At 45.1% G+C, this 16,564-nt stretch overlaps 1 protein-coding gene across 2 annotated transcripts in view; it reads right to left on the bottom strand.

Annotated features, from left to right (window-relative positions):
• Positions 1-2,786: 2,786 nt before the first annotated feature.
• Positions 2,787-16,564, bottom strand: part of LOC118007301 (cleavage and polyadenylation specificity factor subunit 3) — a 43,488-nt gene continuing 29,710 nt past the window's right edge. For both annotated transcript variants that reach the window (XM_035000326.1, XM_035000327.1), the window contains 6 exons: positions 15,846-15,944; positions 14,630-14,724; positions 12,594-12,681; positions 8,020-8,089; positions 5,120-5,216; positions 2,787-2,970 (listed from right to left, as the gene is read on the bottom strand). In XM_035000326.1, coding sequence (XP_034856217.1) covers positions 2,869-2,970; positions 5,120-5,216; positions 8,020-8,089; positions 12,594-12,681; positions 14,630-14,724; positions 15,846-15,944 — 551 coding nt within the window. In that variant the 3' untranslated portion in view covers positions 2,787-2,868. The remainder of the gene's footprint in view (positions 2,971-5,119; positions 5,217-8,019; positions 8,090-12,593; positions 12,682-14,629; positions 14,725-15,845; positions 15,945-16,564) is intronic.

The following is a 16,564-nucleotide window of genomic DNA, read 5'->3' as shown; positions in this document are numbered from 1 at the left end:
GTCCGCGGGGTGGCCGCCGAGGGGCTCCTCGAGCTGGGCTCCTTTGGCACCAACCGGCCATTTTTAGCACGTGCGATAGCAGTTGCCCCTTGGAAAGCTCATTTTTGTCCGTTTACGAAGCGGCCTCGCTGTTCGTTGGTTCATCCCGGCGGGGGCGGGGCGCACGCAGCCCCCTGCCCTCGGGGAGCCCGCAGGCCCTCCCGGAGAGGCGGTCTGGCCGCGCACCTCCCGGCTCCCCGGGGGCCCGAAGGGAGAGCGGTCTGGCGCCGCCACCAGAGGCAACGTCACCCTCCAGGCGGGGCCAGATGTTTCCGCAAACAGCAAGAGTGTGAAGCTCGGTGGGGAGGAAGTGCTTCCGGGGGACTCGTTCATCACACGGCCATCTCTCGTTAAATAGACGGACTCAGGCATTTATCGAAGGTTTGGGCCTCAAAGAAAAACTTAAGACGTTTGCTGAAGACAGGAAGGCAAACTATTCAAGGACGAAGATGGGGTTTTGCAGGAGGGGAGAGAAATTAGGAAAGGTGGGGATCCACAGCCGAGGAGCAGGGTGGAGGGTAGAAGGATGTACAGCTTCTAGAAACCGGACTCTTGCTGAAGGCAGGCCAGGGGGTAAGATACCAGGCAGGGGGATGAGGAAGTTGAGCAGGTAGCCAGCAGGACTCTCGAGGGGCCAAGGGCAGAGCCAAGGTGGGGGCCTACTCCCAGGAGCTCCAAGACTCGTTTGCTCAGAGCCTCGCCACCTCAGCTGTGCCATGAAGTATGGCGGCTGTGACTAAAATGGGCCAGATGTTTTGAAAAAACAGCCTAAGGCGAAAACCAGACTCGCAAGGGAAGCAGTGCACCATGGAAAAGCTGACCTACCTCGCTGTGGCTGGGCCGTAAGGTGTCGGCAGAATGGCTGGAGCCGGAGAGACAGGTAGTGGGAGGCAGAGCCAAGTCTCCAGGCCAGGAGCTCCCTGGCTTCGAGAATCATCTGCGGAGCTTTAAGAATGTGCTGATAAAGGGCCCTCACTCCAGACCAACGAAGTTAACTCCTGATGGTAAGATGTGGGCCTCCGTATATTTTTGCTGCTCCCCAGGTGACTCCAGCATGTAGCCAAGGTTGAGAACACCTGGCTTAGTTAGGATGTTTGGACTTGATCCTAATTACAATGAAGCCCTGAAGGACTTTCAGTAGGGAAGGCCTGAGAGCAGGTCTGTGTATTTCAGGGAGGAGGAGCAGGGACGCTGTGGCAGGAACCAGAGGGCACAGGGTGACTGGGACTCAGAGCCACCGTGGAGAGAAGACAAGGGCAGACTCAAGAGCAACTGGAATCCTTAACTCAAATTGCTTACCTCAGGGAGAGGGACCAGGGGAAAAAGCACATTCCCTTTTTACTATATATATATAGTCTTATTAAGATATTACAGGTATGGGGGCGCCTGGGTGGCTCAGTCGTTAAGTGTCTGCCTTCGGCTCAGGTCATGATCCCAGGGTCCTGGGATCGAGCCCCGCATCGGGCTCCCTGCTCCGCAGGAAGCCTGCTTCTCCCTCTCCCTCTGCCTGCCTCTGCCTACTTGTTCTCTTTCTCTCTCTCTGTCAAATAAATAAATAAAAATCTTAAAAAAAAAAGATATTACAGGTATGTATTTTTTGTTACTTAAAAATGTTTTTAAATCTCTCAAAACCGGGGTGCCTGGGTGGCTCTGTTGGTTGAGCGACCGACTCTTGATTTCGGCTCAGGTCGAGAGATCGAGCCCCACGTTGGGCTCCGTGCTTGGCAGGAGTCTGCTGGGATTCTCTCCCTCTGCCCCTCCTGCTTGTTCTCTTGCTTTCTCTAAAATAAAATAAATCTTAAAAAAAAAAAATCTATCATAAAGTCTTACATGACACCAATGGTGACCCTTAGAACTTTGGTTTGGGCCAGAGACAAAAGTGGGGTAGGGTATCTTACAGAACTATTTCAAGTAAAACTTCAGATTTGTGCACTCAAGCTTGTCACAACACAGGGAAGGAGCGCTTGGTGGCTGTAAGTCACCAAGAGGTGAGGCAAGGAGAGGACTAACAGGGTCGGCGGAGTTTAGGGACTGTGGTTGGCGGACGCCTTTAGCTTGACGGTGAGTGTGAGCGACTCTCGAGTTGGGCAGGAAGGTGAGAGCGAGTTTCTGCTCGTGCTCGCCCCCCCGCAGAGGCGGCAGTCAGACCCATGCGTGGAAGCAGACCCCAAGGACACCCCGGCTGATCTGCTCCCTCAGCACGCCGCACCCCTACACTCCTGTGCCAGTTATTTGCAAGTCTGCACGCGTCTTACACACGCTTCAGGAAACTGGCCTAATGATTAATTTACACACAGAGCAATTCAACAACTCACACCTGAATCCCCTGGAACTTGCATAAAAATTATAGTCTGAATATCTCTGAATTGAATGTGAATTGAGTATCTCTGAATTGAAAGAAAATATCACTGAATCCCGAAAGTCGTAATTTTACAAATGTACAAATTAAGGAATTTGCCAAGAGTATCAGGAGGGAACAGAAACGGCACTTGAGGTGACAATCTCTATTAATTCCCTTCAGAATATGGACATAAAAATACAAACCATCATGCATTTTCTTTCCTTAAAAAGGCCACGAAGACACTGATTCAGTTGCTATGAGCAGATCTGAAAGGTTTCATTGGCAGCTTAGGCAGTTTATTCAGCAAATATTTTGGAATAATGGACAGATCAGTTGGTAATTTAGCAGCACCCAAGCTGTTGGAATCAGGGCCATTTGACGTCACAAGTCACTAGGCTACTCCTGAGAAACTAAGGTATTTTATTTTAAGTCACAGAAGTGGAGTCAAGCGTTCCGAAGAAGCTCACGTAGCCGGAGGCGGCCGGCTGTCAGTGAACGGGGGTGAGGGCCTCGTACAGCCTCTGCGCGGCCAGCTCCACCATTTCCCGCAGGGATTCGTCTTCCTCGCTCCCTTCTTCACATTCTACAGTCTGAAAGTGAAAGCACAAACAGGCCTTTCACCCTAAGTGTCTACAAGTGTTCTACAGAAGACAGACTGATCCTCTTTAGCGATCCTCATTTCTGGGAGGGGCGGGGGTCACCGAAACCTGGCATCTGGGGCCCCGAGCTGTGGCCCTCAGGCCTGCAGGCGTGGGCCCGACCTGCGGAGCGCAACTGCACAATCACTGGGTCTAATTAGAGGTTAATTTTGGAAAAAGGAATAAATGGAAAATCTAGTGAACTAGATTTAATTCAAAGCCCATAGTCTGACCCAGTAAGTTTCATTACCAGGAACTCAGTCTTTGTAATACCAATTACTTAGCAAGCTCAAAATTTGTATTAAATCTGATTTAGACTAATAATCTTCTAGTAATTTCTCAGCTACAAAACACTATATGTGGTTTTAAAATTTTATCATACTATAAATATTGCTCATATTACAACTTAGTAAGGAAAGAAAAAAGTAACACCCTTAATTCTATAACCTAATGATAACTCCTGTGAACATTTCAGTGTATAACCTTCCAGGCTTTGAGCTACACATATGTATTTCTTTAAAACCAAAATGGGGTAATTTGTCATACTTGCGATCTTATTAACTTTTCTTGCCCCTCACTGATGCGGGGGGACAACTGTGCCCATCAGTGATCCCCATCGCCCTCCTGAGGATGGCTGCCTGTTACAGACCTCCGTGTCCGGGGGTGCACCACACACACAATCTATTGTGATTTCATTTAGTTTCCTACTCATGCATATTTCGGTCTCTTGCAGTTCTGCTGATGTTACAATCAATGCTAGAAGAGAAATCCTTGTATATATCTTTGCTCGAATTATTTTATTATTAACTTGTCCAATTATTTTCTTTGATTAGATGCAGTAAGGGGAATTGTGGATAAAGGTATTTACTTTTCTGAGCTTTTCTAAGCATTTCACCAACTACTCTGTGGAAAGAACGTGCCAGCTCATTTACAACCCCCTCCCGGCCCCAAACTGACCCTGATAATAAACTGTGGCCCGGTTTTCCCCGGCGCCGGGTCCAGCACTCTTGTTCATCTGTGCCCAAGTGTTAAGTAAACAGTGAGGTTTTGTACTTTCAATCCATATTTCCTCTAATTACTAGTGGATCGGAGCTGAACATCTGATTCATGTGCTTGCTGGCTGTCCAGACTTCTCTAGTGAACCACTTGGTTATATTCTTAGCTTATTTTTCTAGTGGGGTAAAATAAACTAGTGTCTCCTCAAAGCATCTATATAGTCAAAGAACATAAATTTAAAACCTATGTTGTTTGTTTAGTAGAACTGTTCTAATCTTCAAAAACAAGACTGTAAGATATACTTATTCACTTATGCTTATGAAATAATTATGCAGGATCTGTAGCGTAAGACCAGAGCAGGCCCCAAGATCTTGAATCCCATTGTTTGGAAAAGCCACTTGGATCTTGCTGGTAAAACCAGAGAACAGCTTCTCTGAAAAAATCTGGAATCAACTGGATGCCAAATAAGAGAAATGGACTCAAGCCTCTCGTGCAAAAGTAAATGACGGGGAATATACACCCAAGAACCGTGTGCTGTGCAGCAAGACGCAAGAACACTTAGGACAGGGGCGCCTGGGTGGCTCAGTCGTTAAGCGTCTGCCTTCGGCTCAGGTCCTGATCTCAGGGTTCTGGGATCGAGCCCCACATCGGGCTCCCTGCTCGGCGGGAAGCCTGCTTCTCCCTCTCCCACTCCTCCTGCTTGTGGTCCCTCTCTCGCTGTGTCTCTGTCAAATAAATAAATAAAATCTTAAAAAAAAAACCACTTAGGACAGGATGGGGAAGAAGCAAGAACGCAGGGCGCCTGGCCGGCTCGGTCAGAAGAGCATCCGACTTTTGATCTTGGGGTCGTGAGTCTGAGCCCCACACTAGGTGTAGAGATTACTAAAAAAATAAATAAGCTTAAAAAAAAAAAAAGAAAAAAAACAGGAATGTGTAACTTTACATATAATAACATAAAGCCTGTAAAAGGCAAAAATGTAGGAAATAACACTGGAAGGAAATGCCAAAATGCGGAAGTGAGCTGTCTGGTGTGAGACCAGAGATTACTTTTGTTTTAACTTTCTTTCCCAAATGTCCTGAAATGTGGGAAGGAGCAGCTACATACCCGTGTCTCCAAGTTTATATTAGCAGTTTTCCCATCCACTGTGACACTGAGAATAGAACCATCTTTTACACTTACACAGTCTTCTCCAAATATGTCCCTTAAAGATAAACAAAGATGCAATATTAGTGCAAAATGCATTAACAAGTAAGTCAAGTACATTTTTATATACCAGGGGAAAAATAATATTGAAGATAACCCCTAGTTCTGAAGTAGAATACTTCTATCTATTCCTGAGATGTATTTAATTTAACTTCACATATTTTACTAATTTTATAAAATGGTTAAAGTACACAGCAATCATTTAGTAAGACTGCTTTCTTCAGGGGCACCTGGCTGGCTCAGCTGGTAGAGCATGTGACTCTTGATCTCAGGGTTGTGAGTTCGAGCCCCACGTCGGGCCAAGCGCTTACTTAACAAAAAAAAAGCATGCTTTCTTCAGCTGGTATTATGCTATGCACTTTATACACATGATCTTAACTTACAGTTTTAGTAAGAAGCCTCTTTTACACAGGAGGAAAACAAGACCCAGGGAAGGGATTTGCCTGCAGCCCCCACGGCTGGAAGGCAGTGGGGCTGGGATTAAAATGCAGGCATCTCCACTGAACAGACTCAAGTCCGCTGCTGTCTGCTCCTCTGAATCAATTTCAAACGCCTCCTTTGAGTTAAACTCTTCACTGACCATCTGCTATGTGCCAACATCTTAGGGATGGAAGTCACTGAGACACTGCGTCTGTCGCCAAGGAGCTAGAGTTTAATCATTAATTTCCACGTCCGTCCGCATCAGTTACCCAGGCGCCTGCAACCGCCGTCCAAGCAGCAGGCTGGAGCCAGGCCGGGAAGGGCAGCCCGCGGTCTGACAAGCCAGACGGGCCGGCACTGCCCACACGGAGCCCGCGGGGTCGCGGGGAGGCCCGGCCAGCCGCCGGCTCTTTTAGGAAGTTAATGGTAATAAATACGTTTGAATAAACTTGGCTGGGTAACCTAGTTACTAAGGAAAAATGCTGTATTTTAACTACAGAAATATATTCAAAAGGTAGGGAAAAAATATCTCATGTTCATGTAATCAATTCCTGGTTTGTTTACAGAAACCAGTTAACTCCTACCTACACAATACTAAGGATTTAAACAACTGGAGTTTTTAGATTATGATTGATTGGAAGTTTAAACACCCCGGAATGTCACGTTCATGAGGCGAATGTAAGCTCTGGCTCTTTGGCTCCTGTTCCTGTTTCTCACAGTTCACGTGTGTGTGTGGAAGGGCGAGGAAGGGGGACAGGGCGGCGGCCGGGCCAGCAAGCCGCGGAGAGAAGGCGGGAGGGCGGCGGGCTGTCAGGATCGCCCGCAGCCCAGCGAGCTTCCCTCCGGCGCCACCGACTGTGCTGCCTGGGGGCGCTCAGCCCGTCCAGGGCAACACCGGTTTGCTCTCCACGAAGCTTCCAGCACCAGCGCTGCCAGACGGCACAACTGTTCCAGTCACGTGCCCCGCAGGCCCCGCAGGCCCCGCAGGCCCAGGACACCTGCTCCGCGGAAGCGCTTTTTAACCTGGACTCCCGGGAGGGGCTGCGGGGACGGGCATCTAACCCCTCGACGACAAAGATAAAAGCGTGGGTGGCTGCGTGTTAAATTGCGCAGTCTCACCCGACTGTCCCGGGCGTCCAGGATCTCGAATGATTAGGACACTCAGGCTGGCAGGTCGGGCTTTCCGAAACTGCAGAGTGCAGCCCTCTGCAGACAAGAGTCGGGGACGGGGCGGGGGTGGCGGGCGGGGGGGGGGGGGGACTGCTCTGACCGCAGGGGTGGGGACACAAACACAGAAGCTGCTGCCTTTTGAATAGCACTGCCTGTCCCTGTTCCCGCCTGTGAGCTACTTTCCAGTCTGTACGACAGGGATGCTTTTTAATATCAAAATGGCAACACCAAGAACATTTTTCTGAAGATGTGTGGTAGCTTCTAGCAAGGTCACCTCTGAAAGCCTATCTGTTTTTTAAAAGCTACTAATTGGCTGCCTTAAAAGATTATCAGTGAGGAATTTGGGGGGAAGGAAGGAACAGATAGGTTAACATAAAACCTCCAATATGCAGAGGACCTTCTTTTGTTAAGACATCTAGTCAATGAACTTTCAATTTAAATACAGAGGCAGTTAATAAAAGTGAGAAAAAAAAGTAGAAGCAGTCACTCAACAAGAATTTGAGAGATACTATGTTCAAATCTTTTAATTTTCCTTTTCTTGGCATACTACATAGCTTAAATGGTGGTTATCCACTATGATGCAAGGGATTATTTTATCTGGAAAAAAAATCCCCAAATCAGTATCTAAAAAAATTTTTATTTTAAGTAGGCTCCACACCCACTGTGCGGCTTCACCTCATGACCTTGTGATCAAGAGTCACATGATCCACTGACTGAGCCAGCCAGGAGCTCCCCCAAATCAGTCTTAAAGAGTATTTGAGAAAAGGGGAAAGACCTAATATCTGGTGTTTAGAAAAATACTGAGTTTAAAGGTACTTCTTAGTTTACAGACTTATTATCTGAGAAGAGTCCAGAAGAAAACCATTCTTAACGCAGAACTCACATTTAAGGAGAACATGTATAGTAATTCTTAAAGGCACATTAACACCAGGTGAAGAGTTTAGTACTTGATCTTAGTAAAGATGTACGAATCTCAGTCGACCATGCCAGAAAGAGCTAACCAAGGTCACAGGTATTTGGAACTAGCTAGAGTGTTAGCTGGAAGGATGAGGTTCAAACCACTGTACGGATACAAACACAGACATTCAGAGCAGTTAAGAGACCTGTCTGAGCTTCACAACCATCAGTGAGCCAGAACTAAATCCCGGCCTCCTCCTTCCCGCCCTTGGCCTCACCACCCCTTATGGGGCAATAATGGGGACAATACTTACTGGAGCATGATCTCCAGCCTCTTGCTATAAACGTGCATTTCTAATTTTTTAGAAACCTTTTGTACTGCACCTGGGGAAAAAAAAGCAACAGAGATCAATTTCCAAATTCTTATTTAGAATAGTTCCCGAGTCAATATCAGAACACAGTTACTGGTAAGATTTAAGGTGATCAACTATGGAATCCTTCAAGTGACAAACAAACCATCTACCTGCTGAGGCAAATTGCTATTTTCATCCCTTTATCTTTTGTTCTTGTTAAATGCAGAACCACAAAATGACATTTAAGATTACTTTACATTTTATTTATAATGCTCCTCAAACTTTTCCACATTTCATGTATGTGCGGAAGTAACCCTGTAACTCTAGGACTCCTGGGGCACATCCTGGCTCAGAGATCTCTGGAGCTTTCCTTTTACCTAAAACATTATATAACTTTTGCATTCTTGTACCTATACTGATTTTAATAAAATTAATATTTAAAACCATGCACCAGTTAGATCACTTAGCTTTCCCTCCCCAAAACACGGTAATCTGACAGTTCAGGAAGATGATCTGGTGTTTCAAGCGTGCCCTGGGACATCGGTAAGTGCCCCCCAGCCCATCACCCGCAGCAAAACCATGCAGAACTGTCTGGCAGTTCCTTGAAAAGCGAAACATTCAGTTAGCATATGACCCAGCAACTCTACTCCCAGGTACAGACCCAAGAGAAGTGAGAACACGTCTACACAAAAACTTGTACATCAATGCTGAGAGCAACATTATCCATGACAGCCAAATGGTAGAAACAACCCAAATGTCTATCAGCTAATGAATGGAGAGACAAAATGTGGTATACAATGGAAAATTATTTCGCCACGAAAAGGAATGAAGTCCTGATTCATGCTACAATATGGATGAAACTTGAAAGCATTATGCTAAGTGAAAGAAGCCAGTCACAAAAAACCGTGTATTATGATTCAATTTTTATGAAATGTCCAGAAGAGGTAAATCCATAGAGAGAGAAAGTAGGAGAAAAAAAAGCAAGCAGATTAGTGGCTATCTTGATTGGGGGCTGATAGCTAAAGAATATGACGTTTCTTTGTGGAGTGATGTAAGTGTTTTCAAGTTGATCATAGTGAACCTACTCTGTGGAAAAGAGCCAGACTGCCATTTTTCCTAAATTATTCTGTAAGTCAGACTACAGTTACTCTGATTGCTTTTAAATGAGGCTTTTTCCTTCTTTTTAAAAAATGCAGGTCTCACTGGTATATAACATTATATTAATTTCAGGTATACAACATGATGATTTGATATTTGTATACACAGCGAAATAATCGCAAGAAGTGCAGTTAACCATCCATCACAACCCACAGTCGCAAAAGGTTTTTCCCTTATGGTGAAATTGAGTTTTAACTGAATATACAATGAACCAGATGCCAGCCAAGAAAGCTATATAATAAAACCTTATACTTTAATTATAATCATTAATTCTGTTAAGTATTAAACAAGCACTTAACTGACATTTAAAATCCCATGAAATACATTAAAAACTATCTAAGCTATGAAACTATTAAAAGAAACTTCCCAAATTCTGAGTGCACATGTATGCATATTTGCCTATTTATCACTAATATTTATGACAAACTCCTCAGATACCCAAGATTGTATGTGTACAATGTGAAATCATAGTTATCTATGTACACCTGCCCCCAGTAGGCATGTGTGTCAGGACACAGACGTGCTGAAAACAGGTGCAGTACCAAACGGAAGGACGTAATGGAACAGAAGAACATAAAAGAATGTATTTTGAAAATGCTTAAGCTTGGCTGTGTGTCCTTGATGAGAACAGGGGGATACAGAAATTGAAGGCGGGGCTAAACACACACACAGATAAAAACACAAGTTGTATTTCCAGGCTAATGTAGCACATACACTCCTTGGGTCACTGTCTTCTCTCTTTAAAATTCATCTTGTCTGCTTTCTCTCACCCTCTGTATCCAACCCAGCAGGAAAGACTGCAGGCTTGACCTTCAACCCATCTCCAGAACCCAAGCACTTTCTGCCACCCCCCCACCCGCACGGCCACAAAAGCTCTCAACTGAAACACCTGCTTTCTTTACTTGCCCTCCCAGTCTCTCAACGAGCACCAGCGCAACCCTTTAAAAACCTTCCAACATAACATGCTTCACTCAGACTACAAGTCCAAAGTCCTTAAAATGGTCCATAAAGCCCTACACTTCTGCCCCTGCTCCAAACCCTATGAAGCCGCCCTGGCGCTCACTAGACCACCAGCTCCCCGGTGCTCACTAACCATCTGCCGTGTTCGCTGCTGTGCCCTGAGCACCGAGAATAATACCTGCCCAACAGAAGGTGCTCGATAAACATTTGTCAAATGAATGCTGGCTTTGCAAGCACCTCATTGCTCCAGAAGAACAGACTCTCCTTTTCTGAATACAACACAAAGCAGGGAAGCACTAGGGAACCCAGGGCCGCCAGCTAATTCAGCACAGTTAACTCATGGAAAAAACCCTCTTGTAGCCGTTCTGCAGTGACTCCCTGGGGAGTGCCCAGACGCTAACCTTAGGAAGCAATGTTTACACTGTTGTTATTATTATTAAAAATGGATCACTAATAATATAATAGCCATTGCTGACTAGCACAGATCAGAGTAAAGGCACACTTTCACTCTGGACCAGAGTACTAAGAGAAATGCGCAATATAAAGTCAGACCCATCTAAGGTCGCTCACGCGCTCCTTCCTGTTCGACACAGACAGGACACATTTGGTGATTATCTGTTTTCGTTTTCCAGCACAGTCGCTAAGCGGCAGCTTTGTCACAGCTGCAGATGGCGTCTGGACACCAAAGTCGACAGGCTCAGGCCCAACACGCAGTGTGGAAACGGGCTCAGGGTGGCTACGACGTGACACGGCCCTGAAGACCCCCCCAGCATCCTAACACCGTTTGTGTGTAATGTCTCATATTTCAGAAAAGTACACAAATGCCTGACAAAAATACTGACATCAGGAGCTTATATCACAGGACAGACTTCATTTTACAAAAGGGTTATCAAAATGCAGTGAACAGAAAGGAGTCCGGGAGGTTAAAGCAATTCAGTTCTGAGTGTCTGATCTGAACGCAACGAAGCTAAGATACAAAGGGAAGGCCGGCTGTGTTCTCAGGGAAGTGGGCATCGATCCTGAAGGGTGTGCCCACTCAAGGCTCTGGGTTTGAACCCTTCCTTCTTGTTCTCTGCCCTCCACTCTGCCCCCCAGCGCGCCACCACTCATCGGTTGTGACGTCAGCGCAAGGAAGCTCCTCCTTCCCACACACCTCCACCTCGTGCTTTGTCCTTTGTATTTCTATCACCTAAGGAAAATGTAAAATAAGAAAATAAGAAAAACCTGACAACCGCCTTTCGCGCTGTTCCACCACATGTGTACTTCTGTGCCCGGGGACACACGCTGACACTGAGTGGGCACCCCGGGAGAACCCGGGCTCGTGGAGGTGCCATCCTACATGCACACGGGGTGGCCACTCCCCACCAGCTAATTCCACCAACATAGGTCACCGGCGGCGTCCAGATGAACGTTTTCACCATTTTTTTACTATTACTCAAAACAAATACAAGCGCTCATCAGTACCTCAGATAAGTAAGTTAGATTCGTCTAGGGGCGCCTGGGTGGCTCAGTCGTTAAGCGTCTGCCTTCGCTCAGGTCATGATCCCTGAGTCCTGGGATCGAGCCCTGCATCGGGCTCCCTGCTTGGTGGGCAGCCTGCTTCTCCCTCTCCCACTCCCCCTGCTTGCGTTCCCTCTCTCACTGTGTCTCTCTCTGTCAAATATATAAATAAAATCTTTAAAAAAAAAAAAGATTCGTCTAGGTATTTATTCGGTTCATCATACAGACGCGGTCAGGTACAAGACAATGGATTATTAAGTATCCAGCAAAACGTTTTTTCCTCCTGCAATCAAAGACTACCTACTTGTTTATTCTTTGTAATTTCAAGGAAGAGAATCATTTTCTCAGAGCACAACCTGGTACCATGAGAAGGGTTAAAGGCTGGGAGGCTTCCCCGAATTCTTCATGGGCTACCTTCCATGCCAATGAAGCGTTACACTGAGTTATGTATAAAATAGATACAACTGGAAAGAAATAACAGATATCTTCACTAGTGTCTTCTTTGACTGAAAATGGCTACTTAGAAAAGAAAACCTAAAGTGACTGCAAAATTGCCCTAAGGAGGGATTCCATTCTGTTCAACGGGTTTTCCTGAACACCAACAGGGCCACCGATTTTCTTATTAGACTGCTGGCTCGATTCAGCAATATTCTGGAATTTCTGATTGAGAGGACTGTGACTAAGGAATTTTATCTTAGTGTTCATGGCAACCAGATTTTCGGCAACAGCACAAATAAAGACCCAGGACAAGAAGTAAAATATGAGTAACATGCAGTGTTATGCACATATTGTATCTTGAAGGCTACAGGAGTGGAACAAGCAGATTTCAGATTCTAGGATTCTGTCTTCTGCTTTTTAGTTCACAGACCATGGGAGAAGTGAAAGAATTAATTGATAAAAATGCCATCATTCCGTACCTTTCCTTATCTTCGGGTTGGACTGGACTTCCAGTATCACGGTTGTTACTGTGTCTGCATACATGTCATTGGAAGGGTTTGCCAGCCACTGTGAAGACAAGGGCAGCTAGCAGAACGGTGTGAGCAGGGCCGGCCACAAACGCTGCGCGCGCTACCTGCGCATCCACGGACTGTACGTGCGGGACTTTGCGTCGTGCATTTCCACTGACTGAAACTAACCTGCAATTAATAATGCTGGACTTCTCTAAGATGTACTGAGTGCTTCCTCTGCGGCAAGGGCTTTATGGGCATCCCCACACTTGATCCTCAGAACACCTTCCTTTTCAGAGGTCACTTGCATGAGGTAACACAGCAGTAACTCAGGTACTGGGATCAAATGCAGATCCCTGAGCACTGGGTTTCATAAGCACACAGCATGGGAAGAAGGCGGTGTTTTTAAACACTTCCTTTTGTTTCCCACACGAAGCCTAGGCCCCTTGCCCCTGCACATGCCCAGGGCTCCAAGATGGTTTTCCTCCTCTGCCAGGTGAATATGGGACCAGGTGAATTATTTCAGGAACAAGTGCCTTCCCTAATGTGTAAGGGGCGCCTGGGGCCTCAGTCGGTTGAGCGTGCTACTCCTGATTTCAGTTCAGGTCGTGGTCTCGGGGTCATGAGATGGAGCCCTGTGCGTGGGCTCTGCGCTCAGCAGGGAGTCTGCTTTAAGATTCTTTCCCGGGGCACCTGGGTGGCTCAGTTGGTTGAGCGACTGTCTTTGGCTCGGGTCATGATCCCGGAGTCCCGGGATCGAGCCCCGCATTGGGCTCCCGGCTCGGCGGGGAGCCTGCTTCTCATCTGACCCTCCCCCCTCTCATGCTGTTTCTCTCTCGCTTGCTCTCTAATAAATAAATAAAATCTTTTAAAAAAAAGATTCTTTCCCGCTATCCCTCTCAAAGCTTGTGCACTTTCTCTCTCCCTCTCTCCAAAAGAAATGGCCAAAATCTTAAAAAAAAAAATCTGTAAGAACAGAACAGCAGACCATCTAGATGGGGAATTTACATAGGATTCTACCTCGAGGCAGAGAAAGAGATGAGGTACTTCCCTGGATCATTTGGTTCCAGGATTCACTTTGAAAGTCCTTCTTTAAACTTAACAGATGCCAAGTTATCAAAATCAACCATCAAATTAATTTGGTGTCTGGGTTCCAAATTCTAGCAGTAGAAATTTAAAATTCTAATAGTAGGAACCCACACAGTGGTTTCTAGCCTTTGTGTATTTGGGTCAAAGTAATATTGCTTATTTGAATTTTCAAAATTCCACTCTTAAGAGCGCTGCGTGACGTCTATTTGTTTCAAAGTAACAGAATTTGATTTTTATCTTGAGAATGTTGGATATTTTGATATAAGTGAAGACATCCAGCACTATCACAAAATTAGTTGGGACTTCTCACATGAGACCTATATTCACTACACATACTAAATATTAAGCCTTAATTTAACATTAGTTCCATTTCTTTTTTTTTTTTTAGATTTTATTTATTTATTTGACAGAGAGAGACACAGCGAGAGAGGGAACACAAGCAGGGGGAGTGGGAGAGGGAGAAGCAGGCTTCCCACAGAGCAGGGAGCCTGATGCGGGGCTCAATCCCAGGACCGTGGGATCATGACCTGAGCCGAAGGCAGACGCTTAACAACTGAGCCACCCAGGCGCCCCTCATTTCTTTTCTTTTCTTTTCTTTTCAACTAGGCTCCACACCAGGCATGGAGCCCAATGCAGGCCTTGAACTCATGACCGTGAGATCAAAACCTGAGCTGAGACAGTTGAGCTGGATGCTCAACGGACTGAGGTACCCAGTTGCCCTTCATATTAGTTTCTATGTTATTGGAACTACATAGAAAGTGCCCAGCTATGTCATATTTAAAGCTGATCTGGGCAAGAAAAATATGCACACACACACATATTTTTCCTGATTGAGAAGAAACAAATTTTCTCTATAATTATATGTGAAGTCTTAAAATTTTTTCCCCTCCTTGTTTAGGTAAATGATCTTATCTTACTTCTAATACCACCATTCCTGGCTCCTGTATGACAGTGATATTTTTGAATACTTTCAGAGCAGGTTTTTCTTGAATTTCTAATTCTTCCACGTCACCTGAAAAAAAGAGTATCAAGAGGTATATAATTTTCTGATAATCTTCCAGAGGCATTATTATTGCTTTGTTTATAGAAATAGCTGAAATAAATCTGATACACAATGAAAAAATTACCCATTTGTGTACTTAGATTTCAAATAACTAAGTTTTATGTGAACTGCTTGCAGCAACTGAAAGATCTCAACATGTATTAAACTCATATAACAAGGCAGGATTTACCTTGGACCTTCAACATTTTTTCAGTCACAAACTTTGGTGATTGTCAAACATGTGTTTCTGTAAGAGATTTAGCCACTAGCATCTTAAAATTTAACATGAGACCAGTCAACTACTTCCAACTAGTCACTTCTGCCTTCTGTCTTCATAGACTTCATCACTCTACAGGAATATTCTGTTGTTTAAAAGGAGACTTTTCTGGTCCTCCCAGGAACCTCTTAATTAAGGGTTAATTTTATTAACTTTCTGTGTTATGACCTATAATTCTGATATGAGGATCTGAAGTAAAAGAAAAGAAGATTTTCGTTCTACTGGTTTATTTTATGGTTGTATTTTGCTACTTAAATTATGAAGAGCATATTAATATAAAGTATAATTTATTATTCAAATGTTCCTGCTTTTTAGAGGGAATCCACACCTTTTAACTTAGTCAGTGCCCCTCATTATGTTCATGCCCCAAAATCTCTAGCTCCGAATGGTCTAATATGAAAACAGAACAGGTTTGCTGTTTTACTGGCCTTTGGCCAGCAGTCATGTGTTCTTGTAAAACCTGCTGTATAGACTGGTCCTGATGGAACCAGAAAACTTATTTTCTGAATAAGAAAAGAAATAGATGAAATTTAGCACTAGCATATACTAAAGTGGATTTTAAACATGAGGAGCAAAGATTACTGATTTTAGAATTTTCAGTGGATCAAGGATAAGAAGTATAACACAATTTTAAAAATTTATGAGTACACTTTCAAAAATTCACCAAAGCTGAGAACATGTCCAAGCAAAGTACAAATAAAATTTGTGCAAATTCTGAGATAGTTACCCAAATTAAATAACATCCTTTCCCAGATATATACTTGTCTTACTCAAAAGCAGAAAACAATAGGTGCATTTTAACAAATACACACACCTGTCAATTTCTGTAGTTGGTAATAGAGCAAATTAAAAGGACCGGTATAGGGAATGGCTTGGGTCTGTTTCACAGTGCTCATGGCCAAGTCAGTATAATCTGAAGAGGAAATTAGAATAAATACACTTTAAGTAACAATACTAATCACACAAAATACAATCTGCAATCTACAATCTGCGCATACAGGGGTAGAGGGAAGTTAAAGCAAGGTAAACAAGAACATGTTTTTCAGAAAGCGTACAAGGTGCTCCTTAATCTCTTTCCACCCTACATTTCCCCCTTTAACTCCTTACGCCCACCCCTGCTCCCCGACTAGTTAGCTTATGCTTCAGCTATAAGACAGCAGCCTCACTGCCCGGAGAACATTGGGTCCCTCAGGTCTCCAAGCCAGTACACACCAGCTTGTCCTCTGCTGGTTCCGGGCCTGGCCACTCCCGACAACCCTTCACCACGCAGCATAAGTGCTACAAAACCTTTCCGACTCTTCTAGACCTGTTTGTTCTCTCCTCACAAACTTAGGCACTTCTCTATGTCACTCAGCGTGGGGACTAGCTCTGGACAAGGACGCTTCTCTCATGAGGCAGTGTCCAGGGGCCGGGGCTGTGCTCTGTAGCGCATCATTGGTCCTCCAGCACCCGGCATGGTGCCTGGCCCAGAGCGGGACCGCACTCGCCGCTGGGAGGGGGACAACGGTGCCTGGCCCAGAGCGGGACCGCACT

Source organism: Mirounga leonina, unplaced genomic scaffold, assembly GCF_011800145.1.
Source record: "Mirounga leonina isolate KUSES-001 unplaced genomic scaffold, KU_Mleo_1.0 Mir_117, whole genome shotgun sequence".
In the NCBI taxonomy this organism is placed as follows: domain Eukaryota; kingdom Metazoa; phylum Chordata; class Mammalia; order Carnivora; family Phocidae; genus Mirounga; species Mirounga leonina.
Note: the sequence above shows the minus strand (reverse complement) of the source record. Positions and strands in the feature narration are given on the sequence as shown.